A 16978-nucleotide genomic window follows, 5' to 3' on the forward strand; every position below is an offset into this window, starting at 1 on the left:
ATCCAACTCAACAGGGGGGGGGGGGGCGGAGAGTGTTTTGAGGGAAGGTTGGTCTGGAAACTGAAACAGTGTAGTAAACATAGTTTTAGTTTCTTGAAAATGAGGGTGTCATGGAATTCACGTCGCTAATACATAAACCAAAGTGGGATGACTGCACATTGGTACTTCAGAGGGCTAACCTGGTGCAAATCCAGAGTTTGCGAATTCCCAAGAGGAGTTGACTAGGGTCAGCTGAACCTTAATTTTTTGCATGAAAGTGGTCATCCTCAGACTCAAATCCATGTCTTCATGCTGGCAGCCCGAGCTTTTTACCATCTCAACGAGCAATGGCCCTTCATGTTGGCACTTTAAATAAAAGAATAAGAGCCAGTTTGGAATTGTTTCTGTTTCAGAAATGCCGTTTCGTGTTAAAAACGAAAATTTCAGTTTCTATATCAAAATGTAGTTTTTAAACGAAAAAATGGTGTTTCAAAATTTCAGATTTTTATTGGGAACTATATATATATATGTATAATTTTTTTTTTGTAAAATGGAACGAAACTGGGAAGACGAAACTCCAAAATGGAGTTCCGTCCAATCTCGTTTTTTCAGTTTTTTTTTTTTTTTTTTTTCACTTTTTGTTCCGAAAAAACAGAAACAGACCATAAGTGCACCAAACAGAAGATTCCGTTTTTTCATTCCAATAGAACGAAAAAACTCCAAAAACGTTTTTTTAGAACGATACCAAACGGAGCCTAAGGTATGTTTAAGTTGACATTTCTACGGCAGTCACTTTCCCCAATTTAATAGCCTGGTTTTTGTTCGGATTGAAACATGGTGCTATTAGGCTGGATGAACACTAGAATAGAGAATCCAGAAGATTAATGTTGCATTTGGTCTGCATTCTAGGTCAATAATGCATTCTAAAAAATCATATCAAACACAGCCTTAATTTCAAAAAATCGACTACGTAATTCTAATTGCTTTTGAAGTATATCTGTATAGATCATTCTCTTTAACCGTGATTTAGAGTTTATATCTTCAAGGGGTGGGGTACCCGGGATCCACAAAATGTAGAGGTTGAGAAAATGAAATGGCAAATATACATTAAACAAAAACCAAGTCCAGATATTTAAGATCATGGGTGAAAGACTAAGGCTATGTTCAGTATGTTTTCTTGGAATGCATACCAAACACAGCCTAAAATGAAGGGGAGAATGGTGCAGAATCTGTCTTCACCAATTACCAGCTTGCCAAATGATGGCATGATCAGAAGTGGCATTGCAAGAGATAACAATGTGCTCAAATCTCCCATCCACAGGGACTGCTGTCCTCACAACTGGAGGATATCTTCCCATCCTGCAACCAAATACGTGCATAAGGCACCTATCCAGGACCTGTTGATATATTTCACTTTTTTTTTTCTTTGGTAATGTATTTCACCCAAATCAATGGTGCAATTCACCATGCGATCAATAAGCACTTCCACAAGGGACATTTCATCTATTATTAACAAGAGAAGTGTAAGCCATCACATTAGATACATGCAAGAACGAGAACGCATACCAAACAACATTTCTGTCATCGTAGAACATGTTCTCGACAATGCATATCAAATGGAGCCCGAGTGTTCTAGGACAATAATCTCACATTCTCACCCTTGTTCTAAACCAAACATGAGGATGGTGATCTATAGCCACTTCCAAGATTTCCAATTCTCGAGTTCGAGAATGAATGAATGATGTGTTTGGCCTCAATGAATGCCAAGATTGCCTTCATCAGACAATCTCCCATTGGCACGTTCCAAGCCATCACATAGCATGATTGGTCATGTTGCTTCTACTATACTGTTCCCCGGATTCTTGGAAACTCCTCTCTCTTTAAACAATTTTCTAACAGTTTCCACATCATCCCACCTCCTTGCGGCTGCATACATATTAGACAAGAGAGTGTATCTCCCACTATGATCTGGCTCCAACTCGATAAGATGCTTCCCCAATTCTTCTCCAAGCCCTTCATGTCCATGGATTCTACAGGCACTAAAAAGGGCACCCCATAAGGCAGCATGGGGCTTAACTGGCATGGAATCCACAAAATTCAAAGCTTCTTTGATCAGACCAGCTCTTCCAAGTAGATCAACCATGCAACCATAGTGCTCTAGCTGAGGTTCAATTTCATAGTCTTCAGTCATCAAATCAAAAATCCGACGACCCTCATCCACTAATCCAGAATGACTACACCCATGTAGCACATTGAGGAATGTTACCCCATTTGGGGCAAGACCCACCATCTGCATCCGCCAGAAGAGTGACAATGCTTGCTTCCCACAGCCATTCATGGCCAAACCACCTATCATGGAGTTCCATGACAACACATTCTTTACTGGCATCTCATTGAAGACTTTGAGAGCTTTCTCAACACTTCCACACTTACAATACATATCCACCAGAGATGTCCCTAGGGTGACACTAAGCTCAAATCCCTGATCTTCTATATAAGAATGTAGCCACACACCCTGTTCCAATGCTCTAAGTTGTACACAGGCTGATACTGAGCTCACCAGTGCAGACTCATTTGGCCTTATTCCAAGTCCAACCATCTCTGTGAACAGCTCAAAAGCCTCATTCCACATCCCACATTTTGCATATCCTGAAATCATTGCACTCCATGAGTCTACATCTCTTTCAGGCATTTCATCAAACAACTGTCTCGCTTCATCACATTTTCCCATTTGTGCATAGCCCACAATCATTGCAGTCCATGAAATTGTATTTCTACATGGCATCCGATCGAAGAACTGGCGAGCCACATCAATATCCCCAGAATTCGAGTACGCAGTAACCATTGTAGTCCAAGATACGACATTAGCTACGCTGTTACGTTCTTCAAATAAACGACGAGCATAATCAAGCTCTCTGCAATTCGAATACATCCTGATCAAGTTATTTAGGACGAAAACATCATAATCGATCCCGAACTTTAGAGCATGATCATGGAGTTGTTGCCCTTCAAAGAAGAACGCCTTATTCGAACAAGATTGGAATAGAAAAGGGAAAGTGTAGTTATCCGGTGAGATACGATCACGGAGCATCCGAATGTAGAGATGAATGGATTCTAAAGCGTCAAAGCTTTGGGAGAAGCCTCTGATCATGGAATTGTACATGAAAAGCGTAGGGTGTTCGACTTGGTTGAAAAGAGTTTGGGCGTAACTGAAGTCCCCAGAAATGGCAGCGAATGCTAAGAGTCTGATTGTGGTGAGGTCGTCATTGGCGAGACCGGAGATTATGATGTGAGCATGAACCCTTTTTAGTTCGGACATGTTGGTGAAAGCAGATAGAGAAAGGGAGAGGCTTGGATGGTGGAGAAGAGCTAACTTTCTTGCGAGATAACCAGCAATCATGCTTGAAATATGAGTTTTGCATCGTAAGATCAAAAGACTGGTTGGAGGTTGCAGTTCTGATTCTTCTTCTTCCAAGAAGATTTACAGAGCGTGCCGGTTTCCGGACAAACATCGTCTGCAGTGAAGGTACGTTGCGGTGAAGTGCAGTGAGGCACTCCATGCTTGACACCTGGCGGTGTGAAGATCAACGGTGAGGATGTCCTGCATTTCAGTTTCTTTCCTTTCAACCCACAGTTCAGCCGGTTTAGATTTTTACCCACCCGTTAAGCCCTTGTCTTCCTCTTCCACGTTCTCCAATTCAGAGCTTTATAGAGAGAAGAATAAGAACAGAGAAAACACCTTTGTGCCAATAAGGAAGGAAACAAAGCAGAGTCAGTGAAATCACTCACTTAGAGCTGCTCAGCCATGTAAATGTTCCCAAACTGATTCTGAATCTCTTGAGCGATAACTTGGAGCTCCCAAATCCCAAGAACTCTGTGCTGCTGCAATCGCTATCTCAGGAAATATACTCAAGGTTGTAGGTGGGAAAAAAGGTTTCATGGCTTTTCCAAGGTTGCTCATGGACCAGAGACGAAAAATCCGAGAGCCTCGAGGACGAAGGAGGAAGAAGTAGATACCACGAAGAAGGTCGAGGTTGCCTAGATCAAGGATGAAGAACAGGGCATATTTGATCGAATACTTCAGACTTCAAAGGAAAAAGGAAGAAGGTGCGAACAGCGGAGGTTACAATTGAGGGTTTCGGGGTTAAATCCCGGATCTTTTTGTGGAACCGCTAAATGATGGGTTTCTGGAGCTAGAAAGGGTTACGAAGATCCTCCCGTCGATCTTGATATCCCCAGGTGTCAAGCGCAAAGTGCCTCACTGCTCCTCGCCGCCACTTACCTTCACTGCAGACGATATTTTTCCGCCGGTTTCCACGCTACACTTCAAATATTTGAGCTGAAAAGTGAAATTCCTCCCTCCTGAAAATGACAAAGGTTTTGCTTAGGTACATCGGCGGTATACCATAAACTATCACCCATTATGTGTGTTTCTCTCTCTAACTCCTTCGAACTGACTTCACCTCTTCATTTACCAAAAAAAAAGGACCCCACCCCTCCTATATGATACCCATCCCACACCCCCATTGGTGTTGTCCACCAACTTATATTGCATTTAATTTAGGAAACAATTTCTTATCATCACATTATTAACATTTAGAAGGAGCTTAAGTACACCATCGGCCATTGGTTTTTGAGGAGCTAATGGTTCAACCAATGGGAGGACTTGAATCGAAGGGGAGCATAGGGCATTTTTTTTAAGGGGAGGAAGAGAAAGATAAGCACAAATCTAAGTATACCAATGACATGCACAACCTTTTACCTAACATTTATCATTAGAGAAAGTTTTCCTGTATTCGTAAGATCCAACCATCATTCTAGGGTCCTAAAATATTCCCCTTCCCCTCTTCCCCTCTTATTGATGAAACAATAATTCCCTCTGCCTATTATAGTTCTTCTTTTGTCTATTGCAAATAGTGTTGCTAACTCTTCTTTCCCCAATGTGCAGGAGAGACAGTTCTGACTGTCTAATTGTAAAGAATGTGGAGCAGCATCTTTTTCTTTTTTTGGAGGGGGGTGGGGGGGTGGGGTTGGTTAGGACTTTTGTTTAATTAATGTGCTATAACGCTCAGCAAGACAGATATTTTGCCATCTGGCACTGTTCATTGGCATTGAAAGTAATTATTCTAATGGAAAGACCTTGTCACTAGAGCTGGTGAAATTTGCCATCCTAGCATAACATATTTCTTTTTTTCTCATTGAGTAAATTCTGTCATTTCACATGTGTACATGAATCGAACAGTAACAAAATGACAAAATGACGGTTCTTGGGAAATATATTAATGTATTGGTATTACTGATGCCGATAGCCTGAACTACATCCATGGTTGAGAGTAGTACAAAAGTTGTACAAATGACCCTTTTTTTTTCTCCAATTATTATTCCTTTGAACAAAGTACCAAACACAGCAGGATCAAAATATGGGGAAAAATAAATAAATTGAATGCTCCCTAATTTTTTTTTTTTTTCTTGAAATACATATGACCATCACCCATACACAGCCTATGATTTCAGCACCATATGGCCAGACTCATCTGTGTCAAAAAGACGCTCACTCAATTCATCAAAGCTTTCCTTCCTTCTGCTCTTCCTAGATGTCTCCAAAGAAGCTTCCTCACTTGTGCTGCTGGAATTCTTGTGCTCGTCGAATGTTCCATAAGGTGAAGGTGAATAAGCGTGTGGGACTGCCAATGTCACTGCCCGCTTTAGTGCCGCCATATACTCCTTGCTGTGCTCTCTGGCAATCGTCTCCTGCCTCTCCATCCTCTGCTTCTTAGGAATCTCTGTAATCCGATCTTTCTCTAACATTAACTGATGTCAATAGAAAGCATGTGTCAACCTCACCAGAAATGCAAATCCATGAATCACCAAAGAAATTAGAAATCATGGAGCATCAGGGTGCACAGAAAAAATATCCAACTCAAATACTTGGGGGGAGGGGGAGTATTTGAGGTTGGTCAGGAAACTATAGTAACCATAGTTTAGTTTCTTGAAAATGTGGGTGTCATGGAATTCCCGTCACTAATATATAAACCAAAATGGGATGGTTGCACATTGGTACTTCAGAAGGCCATAACCTGGTGCAAATCCAGAGTTTGCAAGGTCCCAAGAGGAGTTAACTCGGGTCAGTCCGAACCTTAATTTTTTGCATGGAAGTGGTCATCCTCAGACTCAAATCCATGTCTTCATGATGGTAGCCCGAGCCTTTTACCATCTCAATAAGCAATGGAAGTTGATGTTTCCACAACAGTCGCTTTCCCCAGTTCAATAGCCTGGAAGAAAGCATACCAAATATAGCCTAAAATGAAGGGGAGAATGGTGAAGAATCTGTCTTCACAATTACCAGCTTGCATCTAAAAGCATGTATATATATATATATATATTGGATTGGAAAAAAAAGGATTAAAATAGAAAACATGATGGTTACTTACATCCAGTGCCTTTTGGGCTTCTCTTTCTATCCAAATGATGGCATGATCAGAAGTGGCATTGCAAGAGATAACGATGTGCTCAAATCTCCCATCCACAGGGACTGCTGTCCTCACAACTGGAGGATATCTTCCCATCCTGCAACCAAATACGTGCATAAGGCATCCATCTAGGACTTCTTGATATATTTCACCTTTTTTTTTTGGTAATGTGTTTCACCCAAATCAATGGTGCAATTCTGTTCAGTATAGCCAATATAATATCCCCAAGAGAAAGATGCACTCGCCATGCGATCAATAAGCACTTCCACAAGGGACATTTCATTTATTATTAACAAGAGAAGTGTAAATTACCCATAAAAAACAAAGTGTCTTTTGGACCAGTAGATCAAGGGATCCAAGGCCCACCATTATCGCCAGTGCTTTGACAAAGCTACATTTCCTTCCTAGACACTAAAGAGTAAAGACAACTAAAATAAACAGAAAATTAGGCACAAACATTAGCTCTAACATCTTTCCGCAATGCATATGCTGCCTACTTAGACAACACCAGACCAAGCCTTATCCCAACTACATGGAGTCAGCTATGCCAAATATGAACAGAAATTGTTTGACAAAATGTATAGTATCCATTGCCCTTACATAAAACAAAAACAAGCAATTGATACTACCATATAATATAAGATTAAAGTTTAGATGCATTAGATACATTCTAAAATGAAAAAATTTTATCAGATTTTTTTTTTTTGGGGAGAGAGGGGCGGTGGGGGGTTGGGTTATGTTCTCTAGTTGATGTTTATAATTATATTATAGTGATGCATTAAGTACAACTGTCTAGACCATGGAGCATCTAAAAAGAAGCCCACTCATTGAAAATTCAGGTTACATGGATTGGTTGACCACAGCATGGTATGCAGTGAAGCATCATGGATCCCGATGGCACTAGGCACCATCATATTTTCTCTAATATTAAATGCATTGAATTGAACATGATAAAAAGATCTATTCATTCAAGGATAAAATGATCTATTCATTCAAAGAATTCTATTACAATTATAGGAATGATTAGTACCCCACCTGAGGTGTCTCTGCCCATGTCAATGCATTCACAAACCTTTGTTCTAGCTGCTTGGGATTCTGAAAAAGAGTGTTTATTTCCAGAACATGTCCAAATAATAACTCATAGATGTTTTATAATTGTGTCCTCCTATACGTCACTATGAAAAGTGAATATTGAAATGCTTCACTATTATATTCTTCACCTTGTTTTCACATTGAACATTAGTCAAGATAGGTAATTGTGTAATTTCACACCCTCCCCTCCCCTCCCCCCTCCAAACCATGACAATTTCCTGCAGCACCCCCCTCCTCCCCCCTTCTCCCCTCATTTCCACCTGCCCTCTAAGCACCCTCCCGCACCACTCCACCACTCCCTGCACACAAATACAAGACAAAGTTGCACAGGCTCTACAGCTTTGTAGGCAGAGTTGTAGTGCCCAACAATTGAGCCAACTGCCACAACTCCAGAGAAAACAAACGATGACTTTGAGTTCCCTCCATTAAAATTGTCAGAAAAATGACCCAGGTCAGTATAGCCCCAGCTGTGTCCATCGATGCACCACCCAAGCATCTGCAAAACCTAGCGATATTTGGATCAATTTCGCAGAGGCAGACTGCCCAAAATGACCCAGAGAATGAGAAGGTAAGTGCGATGAAGAAAGCACGAAAGGTTGACGGCCAGCCTGTGAAGATGATGGTTGGAGCTGAATTATAGAGGTCACAGTAATCCGAGATAGGTTCGCATCTCTTGCAAACGTTTCTGATAGCATCTGCACTTCCAATAATCTACATCTGCCAGAAGGAAGATCGTTGGAACTTTATCATCGCCAGAGCCACTAGAGGGGGCACAGATAGTGCAGGGTAGGGGCAACGGGTGGCAGATGCAATGGGGAGCAGAGTCAGCAGAAGGTGGGAGCAGGGGCAGGTAAGATGAAGAGGATGGGGACGATTAAGGGAAAGGGGGTGGCTACAGATGTAGACGACAGGGGAGGAAGGTGGGAGAAAGCGTGGAAGGGGTGGGAGATGCAGATGGGAGGACGGGGTAGGGTAGAGGAAAGGGAGAGCAGGAGCTGGAACAGGATCCAGAGAGGGTGAGAGAGGGAGAGGGAGCTATAGAGATTCTGTACAGTTTTCTTAGGCTGTGAGATTTCCCTGTGTGCCCTCTACATATTGAACAACAAAAATGCAAGATGTGGGAAAAAAAATCATAGTGAAGCAATCCACTTCACTGCACATCGTGCTGCGAAAGATTCGTTAGAGTTTATATAATAAGGGTAGTTAGGGACTAGTTTAGTATCTTGTTCTCTTATATTGTATTTTACCTTTTACCTCCCCAGGGAGGTGTAAGTAATTCCTTATGTCATATTAGTGAAGTAATATTGATGTGGGAGACTCTCTAACACACAACATTTTATCTCCATTCCTCTTCTTCTCCTCCTTCTCTCTCCACCTTCTTCTCTAATCTTCTCTTCTCCTTTATTACTCTCTCATTCTCTTTTAATCTCTACATTCTAACTAGATTACCCTTTATATTTATAATTATTCTCTTCATTGAGAAACAATAATTGAACATATCCTTTAGGAATAACCAAACTATAGAGTATCTCCAACTTCCTTTTTATGTTTCATACTTCTATTCAGCAGAAGTGTATTTGTAAAGCAGTATACCTGAAGGGCTTCCTCTCAACAATGTGATAAATGCGACCAGGTGCATAGAGCCGCCTTGGATCCTTGAGCATCTTCTCATCAGGTATGCATGTATCTTTCAAGCATCCTAGACACAATAAGCACGGTAAACTGTCCAAAACGAGAAAGCGTGTCTCAAATATACAATTACGGAAATAATCAACAGGTGCCAAACCGAAATTAAAGCATCCAATAGTATTCTCAGAAATAAAAGCCCATCTCCAAAGTTTACAGTTCGTACTTGGCTCGCGGACCTCTTGTGACTTGGGTGTCAAGTGTTTGCTTGCTCTGTCAAGAGTGACTTGCACAGAGAAGATAACAGTGCTTCCACCCACCCACCCATTTTCTACAAGAGGATAATCCATATAGTGACTCAATGGGGGAAAAAAAGAATGTGGCAAAACTTGGCGTACTTGACTGGAATATTAGGTCTTACAACTCGGGAAACCTTAAAGACTGTTTGGTTTTTAACTTGAACTAAACCATGAAAGTTTATAAGCTATTGGATGGAAACAGAATTGAGTACGAAAGATGATGCAAAAGGGATTTTTTTAATACCAAAAAAGTGACTTGAAAATATCTTCCAAGGGTGTGGCAGTTCTTGGCAAGAAATCATCCTGGTTCAGGAAAGTGAATAATTGTCAGAATTTAAGCACATATAAGCATCTATGAAGAAAGGATGCATAAAAGTAGCAACCACATAAAGCGCAAGTGCAAGATAAAAGTCATAACGGTGCAGGGGGCAACAGTAGTAATGTAATAAAATGTGTAGGACAGCTATACCAACATGAAGCGCCAACACAGCAAGCAATATGTTTGAATTTCTTTTATGGTATGTACACAGTGATGGTGGAAGTTAGAGATTTAGACAACAAGAATTTGTTCCAAGTCCAGAGCAAATTTGGAGTATCACTAACCATTTGAGAATAGGTGTTTTTTTTTCTTTTCTTTTCAAATAAGGGGGAAAAACCACAAATTAATAACCAAGTTTGTAAGTGGAACCTAATGATTACTGCCTAAGGCTGGTGCTTAATTATCATTCTTAGCTTGATTTCTTATTGATGCAAATATCTCATCAACAAAAGATATGCTCGTCAAAATTATGTAAAACTACTAACCATTCTCAGTGCTTGATCATGTACAGAGGTGTTTCTAATTTTCAACACTTTTTTTTTTTTTTTTGGAAGGGTGGGGGGGTGTGGTGGTGGGGGTGGATAGTGATGGTATTATTCTTCTGCTCTTTAACATCAATTTAGGTATCAGAGCAAAGTTCCTGAACCTAACATGTAAAGGTGATAACAGACTCTGAGCTAGCTTTCCAGTCTAATAAAAGATAGAAGTAAGAATTTCCAGGTACCAGATCTCGTGCCAGTGACCTTATATAATACAACTACCACTGCTATAACAAAAGATAGAAAAGAAAATAACACATAATGGAAAAGAGGAAAGATGTCAAATAAAATTGCAGTTCTAATAAAATAAAATGAATGAGATTGACATCATTATGTGACACAGCTACTAACATGGCTAATTTCTTAAGCAATGTCCATATAGCTTTATTATTCAAAGTTCCATCCACTTGTTGCAAAAGCATCACAAATGAGAGTCTAGACTGTGTACTTGCCTGGAGCACAACAGAATTGATGACATCTGCATATCTGACAGCCAAATTGAGTGACACACACCTAGCAGGCGCAATTGCATAGCACCTAATCCTCTTCCTATCTATGTTACCCAGTTTGCCCCTATTCTGCACCACCACCATTGTTAACAATGCAGCCACCCCTGAGCCCAGAGAATGTCCAGTGAAAGTTAAGGTATAATTTGGGAACTTCTCCACTAACCCCCTTAGAACCTCACACTCTGCATCCAGAACCCAAACAGCTGCATTCAAGAGCCCATTGTGGACATAACCACCATCGAATTTCCTCTGCCCCAGCTTATTATCCAGTAGAACTGCATAATCGCTCTCCTTCGCCATATTGAGGCCTCTAATAGTAAGAACGATATCGGCATTATCATGACCAAGGTAGATTATGTACGAAGGGGCATGGCCATGGGTGTCTTCATCGGTCTTTCTCAGAACTACCCAATCAGGATTGATTCCGTATCCACCGGGAGGAGCCCACAGCGGGTGTCGGAGGTCATCTTCATAGACAGCAAGAATCAAGCGGCAGAGGCGAGGAACGGGCTCAAATTCTTCTGCGGTTGCAACACCCCAGTTCTCGCTGTCATAACTGCCAGAGTGTAGGCATCGCTTCCACGCCCAGCGGGCACAGGCGAGGCAGTATACGCATTCAAGGAGTGGGAGACCGCAGATAATCGACATTGATGACTATGAATCTAGCATGTTAACAGGGATTAAAAAATTCAGATCCAGTTAGATAGAGTTGTCGACCTCGGTGAATAATCTTGCTAAAGCTGAAACGTCAAAACAGAACTGATTTGGAGACGGAAGGGAATACTGGGAATTCAGAGATGGGCTTTTGGAATTGGATGGAAGAATTAAACTGGGAGACCACAACAAGAACTCGAGCAGCAGAACCAAGATCAAAACACTTAAACGGAACAAGACGACATAATATAAGAAAGTGATCACTAACCAGAATACAGGACACTACAGAAACTCAAGCTGGCCACCATCACCGAGGAGGGTCGAAAGCAAACAGGAACTCAAGCAGCTGAGTATGGGTCCTATTGGATTCTATAACAAAGGAAAGAGAAAATAGTTGGGGTTGCCCAGAAAAGTAATCTGTTCAACAAACCAACCAAAACTTGGGTTCTACAGACAGGAGATTTTATGAGGATTGAAGAAACAATTTTTTGAAAATCTAGAATTTGAAAAACTCAAAATGAAAGGTAGCTGAGATTTATCAAGGAAATTTGATTTGGGTATTCGAATAGGAATAAGATTAGGGTTTACTGGACATGAAAACAACAGAAACGTTGAGGTTCAGCCGCCCATATAATCTGCACGGATGATTCCTTTATTCAAGAAGAAACTAACAAAGCTAAAAACGAATATGGAAGAACCGTAAACCAGTAAAGCACCAATTCTATATGAAAATCATAAGGGTTTTGGACATCCGTGATGGTTTTGTCTGGTTTTCTAAAATTTTATACTGGTCTTGATGGAACCCAGTTAAAAAATAAATAAAAAAGGAAGAGCTATGAAGGCGACCTGCAAGTCAAAGACTTCAAACCAAATGATGGGTCCCTTCTAAATATAATCAAAACAACTTCTAGATTGTAGAAATTAGAAAACTTACATGATCAGAGCTTCGAATGGATTGTCCAAAGTCATTATAAGCTTCACCTTCACTGTTCACCCTTTAGTGTCGAACACTGTTAACTGTAATTTTTCTTGCATCTTCGATTCTTAAAAGTTGAAACTTCTTAACGGGTAGAGAATAAAGGGCGATTTTTTCACTTCTATTGTCATCCCAAACAGATCCTTAAAATGGAAATATAGCTTTTCTGAATTAAAATTTGCTCCATTATCAGACGAAGGGAGTTGTTCTTGAGTTGCTACGCGTGCTTTACTTGCCCCTTGGAAGTTGAGAATGGTAGGTACTACGGAAGCAAAGACCATTTGTTGGATCAACAAGTCCACCACGTCGTCACCCATCAACATGGTCTGTTTGCCTTCGAATGAAATAAAAATAACCATTTTTTGAAAAACTCCTCTCTCTCTCTCTCTCTCTCTCTCGTTTTTTCCTTTTGTTTCTTATGGTTTAAGTAAGCGAATTGGGCTTTGGGAATGAATTGGCTCAAGGTTTCGAAAATTGGAATTGGGAATATAATCATTCTGATCCGAATTGAATTGGCAAGAATCAGCCGGATTAGTTATAGGCCGATACTGAACTGAATTGGTCGATTCAACCGATTGGATTCTGATTTTGAAACCATGAATCAGTTTTAATGGATTCTGATTCCGGTTTAACTGAAATCAGCCAGTTTTGACTAGAAATCGTTAATTCCTCGAACCGAGAGCGGCCTGATACACACTCCCCTAAACCATGGTTGTATGTGCCTATCCAAAAAAGGAATATCGATAAAATGTTCAGGATTGGGTACGTGTAAAATTTCAAACTCATTTTATTTATGGGAAAATGTTGGGCACACAATTGGGGGTGGGTGCCCAGCCTGTGTTACTCTCTCTCCCTTCCCTTCATCATGCCCAATCCTCTTTGGTTATTGGAAAACTTTCTTCTTCTTCTTTTTTTTTTTTTTTTTTTTTAATTTTTTATCATCCATTCATTCATTTTTCATAAATTCAAAGTCTATAGAGGAACCCAAGATGAGTTTTCTAGAGATCCCTAAATTGATTCAGACCTCATAGGATTAAAAAATACCTTAAAAGAGAAAAGGAACAACATTAAGGAAAAGGAAAAATGTACCGTCCTTGAACAAATTCCTTTATACCAACGTGAGAAATGTAATAAATAGTAAACGTGTAGATTTGTTGAGTCTTTATGAATGATACCATATTACCTACCATTTTTCTATCTCTTCATTGGTGAATCATGCAAATCCTTCTTTTTACACTACCATTATAGCATTACTAAAATCATTTTAATTCCAAGGAAACATCCAAACACTAAAGTCCCTATTTCCGCAACATTCCAAAAGCTCCTTACCCCAACACTGTCCTTTTTGTATTTTCCCAACGTTTTTGCTAGTCAAAATCTAATACCAATTTAATTCAAAAGGGTTGCTTGAGAGAGGGTTGTTATGGTATGAGATTATAAAATAAAAAATAAAAATAAAAAAAAGGGGAATTTACTATCACTCCCTTACACTTGCCATATATTTATTAAAACTCCCTTATCTGTTACATTTTTATTGATATTCTATTGCTTTTTTATTTTTACATTTCTTTTTCTCCCACTCTTTTTAAATGCTCAGATTACTCTTCTTTTTCACTTGTAACCTATTACATTTTTCTTTTTTTTTCCTTTTTAAAATTGATTGGTTTGAATCAAACCACTAATAAGGTTTGTCGCATCTAATCATCAAGGATATTATAAATTCAAATAACAATAATTTTGCATCCAATCCATATCTATATCGGTATCTTATGTTTCAATTGGATATCAATCTAATACTGATAAAAAAATAGATTGCTAAACTTGTGATGATGAATGAGATAAATAATAATAATAAATAAACAATATCCCTTATTGATTGGATGCGACAAAATAAAATAATAATAATAATAAATAAATAAATAATATCTTTAAGGACACATCAGCTATATTAGTATCCTTGATGATTAGATAAGACAAAACTTGTAAGTGGTTTAGTTCAAACCATATGTTAAAGGAAAATTTACCACACCACCCCTTGGAGAATGACACAATGATAAGATCACCCCCCTCTGTTTCACCAAATTATTCTCAGACCTTTATCATCAATCATAGTTAATCAAGAGGTAAAATGACCGTTATACCTTTTTCATTAAAACAGTCATGGTTAAGTCTAAAGGTAAAATGATCATTATATCATTTTCACTAAAACTCACTTTAACCCAATTCCCCTTCACCTCTACCGGGAGATGACAAGGCTGAATGTCCCCCCTGTGGTTGTTCCGGTGGAAACCCTAGCACCGATCCACAACAGCGCCGAGTTCCTACTGTGCCATTTCAGCCACCACGCCCCGCAAACCCTAATCTTTCCTTCATGTCCTTCAATGTTGGATATGCCGCGGCATCGACGTCCTTCTCCACTCCAGCCTTCGGCGGAAATGGGGTGGGGATTGGTTCAGGCTTTGAGGACGAGCTCCCTTTATCGGAAGAACTCAGGATCAACACTCGTCAAATCTGGAGGAAGACTATCTCGATCTTCACGAGGATGCAGACTTATCAGGTCCATTTCTCTGCCTCATGGCTTTCGGCCTCTTTCAATTGCTTGATGGAAAGATCCATTTTGGGATTCTTTTGGGTTGGGTTACGGTTGCCGCTCTTTTCCTCTATGTTGTATTCAACATGTTGGCGGGTCGCAATGGGAATTTGGATCTGTATCGTTGTTTGAGCCTCCTTGGCTACTGTATGCTGCCAATGGTGATCTTCTCAGTATTTTCCTTGCTTGTTCCGCAAGGAGGAGTGGTTATTTTTGCGATGGGAGCAGTTTTTGTGCTTTGGTCGATGAAGGTTTGTACACGGCTTCTGGTTGAGCTCGCTTCTTGCGGGGATGAGCATCGGGGTTTTGACAGCTTATGCTTTTTGCTTGATTTACATGTTGTTTTCGCTTCTTGTGATATTCTGAAAGTAACACTTGCAAAGTTCTCATTGGGAGAGTTCCATTTATTTTGGGTTGTAGCTTGCTTGTAGTTCTTGTTGTAATTCTGTTTTGCTCACTTTGTAAAGCCTACCTGATTTTAGGTCTCAAATTGAAAGCGAATTGTTCATCAGTAAGAGATATCTTGGGTGGCTTGGCAGATTTTTCGTTTTCTTGTTTCTGTTGTCAAATTTGAAGACCTCATTTCATTTCCAGAATGAAATTACTAATTTCCATGTGAAGACTGTATTGTAAACAAGGTCATCTTTTTTGCAATTTTGTGTTTCCACATGTAAACAAATTGATTTTCACTTCGTTTCTATGCCTCTTTTTGGATTGATTTCTATTGTTACTTTCAAATTATTGGGTTCTTGAAGCTATTTTCATGGATTCCAAAAGGCCATGTCGCTGCCTTTGGTCGCCGATGCCATCGCCATTGCTCTAAGTGATTGCCGACGGTCCAAATCTTTGGGAGAAAGGTAAATTAGGTCTTGGAATGGGTGAAAGGAAGAGTAAATTATTACAAGGATATTTTAGGTGCTTCATATTTACTTTATATTTGACAAGGGTATTTTGGTATTTAAAACAAAATAGAGTTGCTGACATCAGCATACAAGGTATATTTCTTAACTGTGACTAAGGGTGTCAATATATAATCGAAACCGTTTACTGGAATCGAAACCGACCGATTATAACTAAATCGAACTGCACCATAGTCAATTGATCTGATTTTGGTTTTATAGGCCATAATTTTGGTTCATAACCGAACCGAACCAAAAAATCGATGGTTAATCGGCACATAGTATTAAAGACTTAGGTGTTTTGAAATTCGATGGGTCTTTATGAAAAAGGGGGAGAAAAAAAAAAACAAAGTACTAACTGAGAAGGAAGTTTCACTTTCACACAATCACATTTCTTGATTTTCTAATTTCTATGATCATAGTTAATTAGTTATATTATATATAGTCTTTTACATAGAAAGTATATTATCCTTGGCAAAATAAATGTATATTGCCTTTACTATTTAGGAAATTTAATATATGTAGGATTCACACTAGTTGTAGGATGCAAACCATTTCTTAAAACGACACTATTAACCCCATGTAAATTGGTTGTGAACCGAATAATAAAAATTGATTAAAAACCGCTAAAATCGAAACCAGATGAAAACGATTCTGATTTCATCTTATTCCTATCCGGTGCGATTTTGGTTTCACCTTATCAAAATGTAAACCGAATTGGAACCGAACCAAATAACCAAAATTGCACCGTTTGACACCCCTAACTGTAACTGACAGTAGGGGGTTTGAGAATAATTTGGTGAAACAGATGGGGTGGTCTTATTTGGTATTTAAAAAGACTAAATATGAAAAAAGTGTAATAGGTTACAAGTGAAAAAGAAGGATAATCTGAGTATTTAAAAAAAACATGGGAGAAAGAGAGGTAAAAATAAAAAAGCAAAGGAATATTAGTAAAACACTAAAAAGTAGGAGAGTTTTAGTAAATATAAACTAAGTGTAGAGAAGTGATAATAAATTCCTCTCCCC

The 16978-nt window shown here is 39.4% G+C and overlaps 2 protein-coding genes and 1 pseudogene across 2 annotated transcripts; 1 reads left to right on the top strand and 2 right to left on the bottom strand.

The window, feature by feature from the left end:
- Window positions 1-1065: 1065 nt before the first annotated feature.
- On the bottom strand, window positions 1066-4255 carry LOC122081635 (pentatricopeptide repeat-containing protein At5g66520-like). The gene is made up of 2 exons (XM_042648825.1): window positions 3769-4255; window positions 1066-3683 (listed from the first exon to the last, which is right to left on the bottom strand). The coding sequence occupies exon 2, from the start codon at window positions 3377-3379 to the stop codon at window positions 1808-1810; it is 1572 nt and encodes a 523-aa protein (XP_042504759.1). The 5' UTR covers window positions 3380-3683; window positions 3769-4255; the 3' UTR covers window positions 1066-1807.
- Window positions 4256-5243: 988 nt separating this feature from the next.
- On the bottom strand, window positions 5244-12654 carry LOC122081636. The gene is made up of 6 exons (XM_042648826.1): window positions 12422-12654; window positions 10777-11495; window positions 9711-9769; window positions 9135-9263; window positions 6411-6546; window positions 5244-5790 (listed from the first exon to the last, which is right to left on the bottom strand). Exons 2-6 carry the CDS (start codon window positions 11479-11481, stop codon window positions 5482-5484), a joined length of 1338 nt encoding a protein of 445 aa, XP_042504760.1. The 5' UTR covers window positions 11482-11495; window positions 12422-12654; the 3' UTR covers window positions 5244-5481.
- A 2055-nt stretch (window positions 12655-14709) lies between these two features.
- On the top strand, window positions 14710-15673 carry LOC122081404 (annotated as a pseudogene).
- Window positions 15674-16978: the final 1305 nt, after the last annotated feature.

This window comes from Macadamia integrifolia, chromosome 6 (genome assembly GCF_013358625.1).
Source record: "Macadamia integrifolia cultivar HAES 741 chromosome 6, SCU_Mint_v3, whole genome shotgun sequence".
NCBI classification, from domain to species: domain Eukaryota; kingdom Viridiplantae; phylum Streptophyta; class Magnoliopsida; order Proteales; family Proteaceae; genus Macadamia; species Macadamia integrifolia.

Excerpts from the sequence above, each read along its gene's own strand:
- LOC122081635 (XM_042648825.1), bottom strand. The coding sequence starts at position 3,379 with ATGATTGCTGGTTATCTCGCAAGAAAGTTAGCTCTTCTCCACCATCCA.
- LOC122081636 (XM_042648826.1), bottom strand. The coding sequence starts at position 11,481 with ATGTCGATTATCTGCGGTCTCCCACTCCTTGAATGCGTATACTGCCTC. Across the intron at positions 9,770-10,776 it reads TCAATTCTGTTGTGCTCCAG|GATGATTTCTTGCCAAGAAC; the intron begins GCAAGTACACAG and ends TTCCTGAACCAG. Across the intron at positions 9,264-9,710 it reads ATTTTCAAGTCACTTTTTTG|TTTACCGTGCTTATTGTGTC; the intron begins GTATTAAAAAAA and ends CGTTTTGGACAG.